General features: G+C 36.8%; 2 protein-coding genes across 2 annotated transcripts in view; one reads left to right on the forward strand and one right to left on the reverse strand.

Annotated features, from left to right (window-relative positions):
• LOC104771819 (protein ROOT PRIMORDIUM DEFECTIVE 1-like) lies at window positions 133-2159 on the forward strand. The gene has a single exon (XM_010496427.2). It carries the CDS (start codon window positions 246-248, stop codon window positions 1521-1523), a length of 1278 nt encoding a protein of 425 aa, XP_010494729.1. The 5' UTR covers window positions 133-245; the 3' UTR covers window positions 1524-2159.
• The window catches only part of LOC104771822 (probable LRR receptor-like serine/threonine-protein kinase At2g24230), a 15213-nt gene continuing 12930 nt past the window's right edge, over window positions 5171-7453 (reverse strand). Inside the window, exons 2-3 of the mRNA XM_019242034.1 lie at window positions 6751-7418; window positions 5171-5955 (exon numbers count right to left, since the gene is read on the reverse strand). Of these exons, the coding sequence (XP_019097579.1) occupies window positions 5336-5955; window positions 6751-7418 (1288 nt within the window). The 3' untranslated portion in view covers window positions 5171-5335. The remainder of the gene's footprint in view (window positions 5956-6750; window positions 7419-7453) is intronic.

Raw genomic sequence — 7453 nt, forward strand, 5'->3', positions numbered from 1 at the left:
TCGAAAATTTCATATATTGTACCGGGTATGCTTCCATTCGAATTCGTGTTTTCCATAAACACTTTGGTTCGGTTCAATAAGCAAACCGTTCGGTTCGTTAAATTTTTGGCTCAATCCTAAGACGAACTTGGTTTGTTGTTTGTTCTTTGTCCCTCTCCGCCGCTCTCTTGGCCTTGGAGAAATGGTGATCGATATTCATGTTTGAAAAGGTGTTTCCTTTTTCCCTAAATTCACAGTGAAAAGATATGAATTCTCTAAAATCTTTGAGGTACAGTAGTATCAGAGAAGCTTTAACTCAACAAAACCCAATAAAGTCTTCATCTTTATGTCCCTTTTACTTGTATAATCAGAGAAGATGGTTAAAGCCTGTAGATTCAGCGCAGACTAGGTTAGAGAATCGAACGAGAGATCATAGGTTAGACAAACTTGTTGCTCAGATTAGGAAACTGAGCATCGTTCTCGAGATTTCTAAACTCATGTCTTGCAAAAAGCGTGGTCCTTTCGTGTCTTTGCAGCTAATGTCTCGTTGGAAGAATCTGGTTGGTTTGAATGTAAATGTTGGAGCTTTTGTTGGTAAGTATCCTCACGCTTTTGAGATCTTTACACATCCTTTTAGGAAGAATCTGTGTTGTAAAGTAACTGAGAAGTTGAAGGTATTGATTGATGAGGAAGAGAGTGTGATTAGAGAGTGTGAGGTTGATGCTGTGAAGAGGATTAAGAAGTTGTTGTTGTTGTCTAGAAACGGTGTCCTTCGTGTACATGCTTTGAGGTTGATTAGAAAGGAATTAGGATTGCCTGAGGATTTTCGTGATTCGATTTTGGCTAAGTATACTTCAGATTTCAGGTTAGTTGATTTGGAGACTTTGGAGTTAGTTGATGGAGATGGAGATGATGAGAAGAGTTTGTGTGTGGCAAAAGTTGAGGAGTGGAGAGAAGTTGAATACAGAGAGAAATGGTTGAGTGAGTTTGAGACTAATTACGCGTTTCCTATTAATCTTCCAACAGGATTCAAGATTGAGAAAGGATTCAGAGAAGAGTTAAAATATTGGCAAAGGGTTCCTTATGTGAAGCCTTACGAGAGAAAAGAGATTTCTCGAGGGTTGGAGAGATTCGAGAAGCGGGTGGTTGCAGTTATCCATGAGCTTCTGAGCTTAACGGTAGAGAAAATGGTTGAAGTCGAAAGATTAGCTCATTTCCGGAAGGATCTTGGTATTGAAGTAAACGTGAGGGAAGTAATCTTGAAGCATCCCGGTGTTTTCTATGTATCCACGAAAGGAAGTACGCAGACTTTGTTTCTAAGAGAAGCTTATAGCAAAGGCTGTTTGATCGAGCCAAATCCTATATACAATGTGCGGAGGAAAATGCTGGATCTTGTCTTGTTGAAGACACGTCATTCGAGGAAGTTGTTGCGAACGGAAGATGAAGCTCGTGAAGAAGAGAAGAGAGATGTTTTGATTGGCTCTTATGAAGATTGGGAAGGAGAGAGAGATGGAGATTGGGTCTTACCAATTCTGGGGAAATGAAGTTTGTGCAAAAGTCTCATTGAGTTCCCAAACTGTATAAGATTGATGTGGTTTGTGAATTAGATAATTTAAGGGAATGTGTAGGAATGGGATGTTTTGATGATGCCTTAAGCTTTTTCAGTGACACGAAGGTGAAGGCTCATAGGCCTAACAGGCTGGTTTACATTGCTGAATACGATGTGCGGTCGTGGTGGGGAATGCGTAGGTGCAGCTAATTACTTGGTTGAGATGACAGAGATGGGTTTGGTTCCAATATCACGGTGCTTGGATATGGCGACTGATGGTTGAAGAAATAGCGGGAAGCATGATTTTGCTATGCGAATAGAGCCGTCGGTAGTCCAGCTTAGAGGAGTTTGATAGGCTAATCTGCGAAAGGCTTTTGAGGTATATCCCAAGCTTTGATACTTGGGATTCTGTACAAATTCAGCTTCCATTGATCTAACCTGGTTCGGTTTGGTTTGGTAATGATAGCCGAATCGTATATTGTAATCAGAAGCTTGTCTAACTGTTGGTTAGGTTATACTTGGGATTGGGGGTTTAGGGTTTAGTTGGTCTCCAGACTAGTTACTTGCTATAAAGATATTACATTTTGCTGTCTCTTGTTATTAGATCAATCTGTCAGATCATTATTAGGTATTGTTCTCTTCGGACAGATAACTATAGATGAATCTACAGAGCTCACACTACCAAATAAACAGTGAAACACTTCAGACAACACAATCTTCTGTATAATATACATTGATTCGTTTGTTCCACATATTACACATTTCACTTTCACCACCACGCTCACTTACGTTTCGTATCATAACATTTCAACAGGCAAATTTTAATCTTCTCACTTCTTAATTAGAGTCCACATAGAAAACACATGGCCAATGACATCGGACACAATGACTAGATAAGGGCACAAAGTAAATGATGAAACTACTCTGCAATTAGCAAAAGATTTTGGCCACGTTGAGAAACAACCATGTATGAAGATCCACCTTTTGCATGGTTATTACTTATTAGTCAGCTTCAAGGAAGTTTTGAGATAGGGATACCTACCTGAAGAGGAAGAAAAAGTTACATTGAATGAAGTGTGTTCCTAAAAGGATCTACAAGACTTAACAATGGTGATATATACATAAAGGATCAGTATATATATCAAAGGTCAAAGGTCAGTAATGTGGTTGTCTTTAACTACCAGCAGGAAGTTGTGGCGTCTTCAAGTCCTACTCTGTTAAAAGAGAACCTGCATCAATAAGATCACAACGTGTCCTTTCCAAGCTGTTTCATAATAGTTAGAACAGAGGTAACAGGCACCACCACATCATCCGTCAAAGCAGAAACCGTCTTCTTCTGATTCTCCATCTAATCCTAATCCCCAACATTATTAAAAGACGAAACTTTGAAAAACAAAACTCCACAGTCCATGAGAAGCTACAAACACCAAAGCTAAAAAAAATCATAAAAGATGGATTAAAAATGTCAATTACATTAGACGGACGTTAATTTGGAATTTGGTTAAACTGATAAATCAATCCGGTTTTCAGTTAAGTTAAACTAGATTTGGATTAAAACCAAATCACAACATATTTCCCATTTATTATTCTAACCAAATCTCAACTTTTCCGGTTTTTTATTTATTTATTATTTTCAATAAATTTCTGGATCATCACATGTTGAATCACAACATATTTCCCATTTATTATACACCACCTTTAATCCATTTCTTATTTCTAAACCGAGCCGAGGCATTTGCATAAGTTACACGGGACTGATAACTTCATGCACCAACATCTACCCATTTCTTATTCATAAACTCAGCATAAGAAGGGTCTTAAACCGAGCCGAGGCATTTGAGAAGACAACACGGGACATAATTTCCCACTCATGCATGCACCACGATCAATCTATTTCTTTCTGATTTAGAGAGACTCATCATTATAAGAGTCCAGTGACTTGATCATGCCCACCATGTTACTACATCAGTCATCTCCTGTAACTAAACTCTAATGTTTAGCCTAATTCACAAAGACTAACAGAATATTATTAGTTTATTATTTGTCTGAGATGCAAAAATTTATCCAAATAGCTAAATTTCTAATCAGGCAATGGATTTTTTTCCAGTGATTGCAAATTCGTTGAGTTACAGAATGAGACTTTGCAGCTTCTAAAGCAAAGCTCTTGTATCATCGACTCCAACCAATTTGGGTGAATTGATAATCATGGAGGATAGAAGAGTATGCGTCAACGGCTATATATATTGCGATCAGGCCTCAAACAAAAACTCCAAGGAAATGTTTTGAACGACTTAAAAAACCCAATAAGGCCCATGAAACTAAGAATAGTATTAAGTTATTAAGTTAAGAATAGTATCACTAAAACTGTACTATTCTCTTGTACTTTTATGATATGCAAGTGTAGTTGCAAATAGCAATAGATATTAAAGTGTTCTTGAACGTTACAACCAGTCCAGTAAAACTAAGAAAGAAAAGTAAAGAGATCAAATAAAATGTTTTGTTTTATTATATTGAAAAGTGGCAAATTTTAACCAAAACAAAGGAAGAAAAGTGAAAAAAGAAGAAAGTCAAGAAGAGAATGAAAGGATGTGAAGATATAGACGTGACGAAACTGCTAAGGATTAAGTACTTTGGTGAATGATAACTGATAAGAATAACATCCACATCGAAATTTGATTTTCTTATAAAGAAGATTATATAAAAATAAAAAGAATATTGAAAGCGGAATAAAGTGGAATCCATAACAAAACAAATAGAAAAATATGAAAGAAAAAATTATGGATCAGAGTCATCGGACAAAACAAAGTGAAGGCAGCCAAGAGAGTTTTGAGGCATAAATATCAGGAGAGTATATAATATATAGTGTTTGACGTATAGTTTGTATTACTATCGTAACTCTGATTTTAATTTAGTACGTAGTGTGAAATATATCATAGACTTGGCAAAAAAAAAACATTTTAAATTGCAGTTATAATATAAATGATTCTTTAAAAAAAATAAAGTCTAAATAAACAAAATTACACCATATTATCATCGAGTGAGTCTTATTCGCTAAATCTTCTGATTATAATTATTCGAATACAATACTTGGACTAAAATTTGGTATGCATATCGTAGAAAAGACAAGCAAAAACAACCAATAAGTTCTCACCAGCTTCTCAGCATTATCTTCTTACCAATACTTTCCCACCTTACCCACTTTGTTTTGTCTTCCCTTATATAACATTTTTCTCCTCAATATTCTATCACGTGGTGTACGGCTCAAACTTAACAAATCATTGAATAGAATGTCTAGACAAATCGATAACATATACTTCTATAAATGTTAGTTCTTGAATACGAGATTTAGATATTAGCTTGGATAATTTGTTTTTGGTAATGGCAAGAATATTATTGTATCTCAAGCTCTGATTTGATTCGGAATATATGACTAACGTGTCAACGCTAAACTCTAATTTCATTGAGATGACAACTAACGTGTCAATGCCAAACTCTAAAGATATTACAAGGCTTTGTTGAATCAAACATTATAAGACTAGATATAACGACAACCTCCAAAATGTTCATGTAAATTTGGATGTGATCAAATATAAATTTCAGTTAACCTTTTTTATCAAATAAAAATTGTATTAGGTAACAAAATTTTGCCAAATTTTGAAAATATTTTTCTATAATTTCAAAAAAAGAAAAAAAATACAAAGTACCTTGACACAAGCGCATGTATCTTAATCTCACACACCTCACACCTCACACCCGAATCTAATACTCACATGATTTATCTTAAACCCAACTTTTTTTTTTCCTAATTCAACGCGAAACAGTACGTATGTCTTTAAGAAGACCCAAGACTTGTTGCATTGTTGGTCGCTTCCCCGGTGAGTCTGCCGTGCAAAAGTAACCAATCCGAAGACTCTCGACCATTTCATTAACCGATTCTCCAACCGCTAACCGCAATCTCGAGTCAAGAGCTTCTTCTCCTCTTCTCTCCTTAACCAAACGTCTAACTGATTTAACATTCTCATCCCTCCCTTGCTTCCCGGTTAACAGCTCAAACAAGATCACCCCGAAACTATACACATCGGATTCTACGTTGTTGTTACTATGATCATCACCGGTTTTCGCAATGTTGTTGATACCAAAATCAGAGATTCGCGGCTCTAGGGTTTCAGTTAAGAGGATGTTGGTAGCGACCAAGTGTCCATGAGTAGTACCAACGTGATGAAGATAGGCTAAACCACGTGCAACTCCAATGGCGATACGGTGACGTATTAGCCAGTTTGTTTTCTCCGGGGATGAATCTCCAACGTGACTCTCCCATGTATCGGCGCTCCAATCTTCCACGTTGGTTTCTCCCGCTGGGAGCTCGTGAAGCCATCGGTGAAGATCTCCGTTAGCCATAAACTCATATAATATAAGCTTCTCTTTTCCTAAAAATATTAAACCACAATTTTAGGTACGAACAGATAAACTTAATACTGAAACAATAATAATATTTTTCTAACAGAAATTGAAAAATTAATGTTGCATTTTCAAGTTTAACCATACTAACAAAATTCGATAAAAATGTAAATTCTAGCTAGTTAAATTAACAAAGTGGTGCTAGACGTGTTAATGCAAATAACAGTTTAATTCACCATTTAAAACAGAGTAAATACTTAATACTATTGCAAAACAAACATATTATGGTGGTGATTGGTGAACATAGTAAATAAGGTCAGAAAGAGAACATATTTAGCTTATAGGAGAAAAGATTATGTTGAAACCCGACAAGCTATATATATAAACCTCTACGAGTCCCAAAGCAAGGATGTGACTTGTCTGCACACTTTTTAAAGTCAGTCCACTAACAAAAACACCAAATGAAACAACCCTAAAAACAAGTCATTGGAAGAATCTATCAGACTATCACATACACACATTACTTTCTTTTTTTTTGCTCTGGAGAAACTTTTTGGAGTAATTATACATTTTTACGCTAAGGTCACGAAAATTCATAAAATCTAGTAATCATGGCACAAAAAACATATTAGATTTTTTTGTACGTGACGTAACATCATTACNGCCGTATATGTATATATAATATCCAAAGTTATACTGTATTTGGTACTTGGTCGAATCAAAACATGTCCTATATATATATTAGGGGTTTAAAGTTAATTTTCTAAACCTTTCTGTCACAAATTAATACGAAACTAAAAATATAAGGGAGATTAGTTTAGTACCTGCGATGCAATAACCGGAGAGTGTCAACAGATTTGGATGTTTAAGCCGAGTAAGAGCTTCAAACGCAGTAACGGCGTCGTTTTGGTCAACGTCTCGTATCTTTTCAAGCACTTTGATTGCCACGTGGAGATCTCCTGGTAAAACGGCACGGTAAAGTGGACCACAAGTGCCGTCAGATATAACGGACTCCGTTCCGAAATGTGACGTGGCAACAATCAGATCCTTGAAAGTCAGATTCATCAACGGCTTAGATGCCATCACAACCGGAGCCGCCGTTGGTTCTTTTATATCAGCGACCCAAGACGAACCGGACTCCGTTCCGAATTCGAACGGTCCAGATTTCTCCATCTTGTAATCCAACTGTGCTGGATTCGAAATCGCCCATCTCGATTTCGTACTCGCCGATTTTAATCTACGGCGGATTAAAATTATAGCCACCGCGAATATTAGGATTACCAAAGCTCCTAACGAAGACGACAAGCCGATCAGCAAAGGCGTGTGCTTATGAAAACGGTGCGTTTTGACGGTTTGATGACGTGGCGGAAGCGGAGGAATCCGGTGAGTGAGACGGTGGAGACGGTGGTGATTAGGGATTTTGGAGTCGTTGAATACGAAACTGCCGGCGTGTGAAAAAGCCGATTTGCCGAATTTTCTGTATTTGTCAAACCCGACCGAACCGGAAAACCGGTTTGTGGATAAATT

The sequence above is a fragment of the Camelina sativa genome, chromosome 20, assembly GCF_000633955.1.
Source record: "Camelina sativa cultivar DH55 chromosome 20, Cs, whole genome shotgun sequence".
Lineage (NCBI taxonomy): Eukaryota > Viridiplantae > Streptophyta > Magnoliopsida > Brassicales > Brassicaceae > Camelina > Camelina sativa.

Bases quoted from the DNA above. Each gene is read 5' to 3' on its own strand.
- LOC104771819 (XM_010496427.2), top strand. From the start codon at position 246: ATGAATTCTCTAAAATCTTTGAGGTACAGTAGTATCAGAGAAGCTTTA.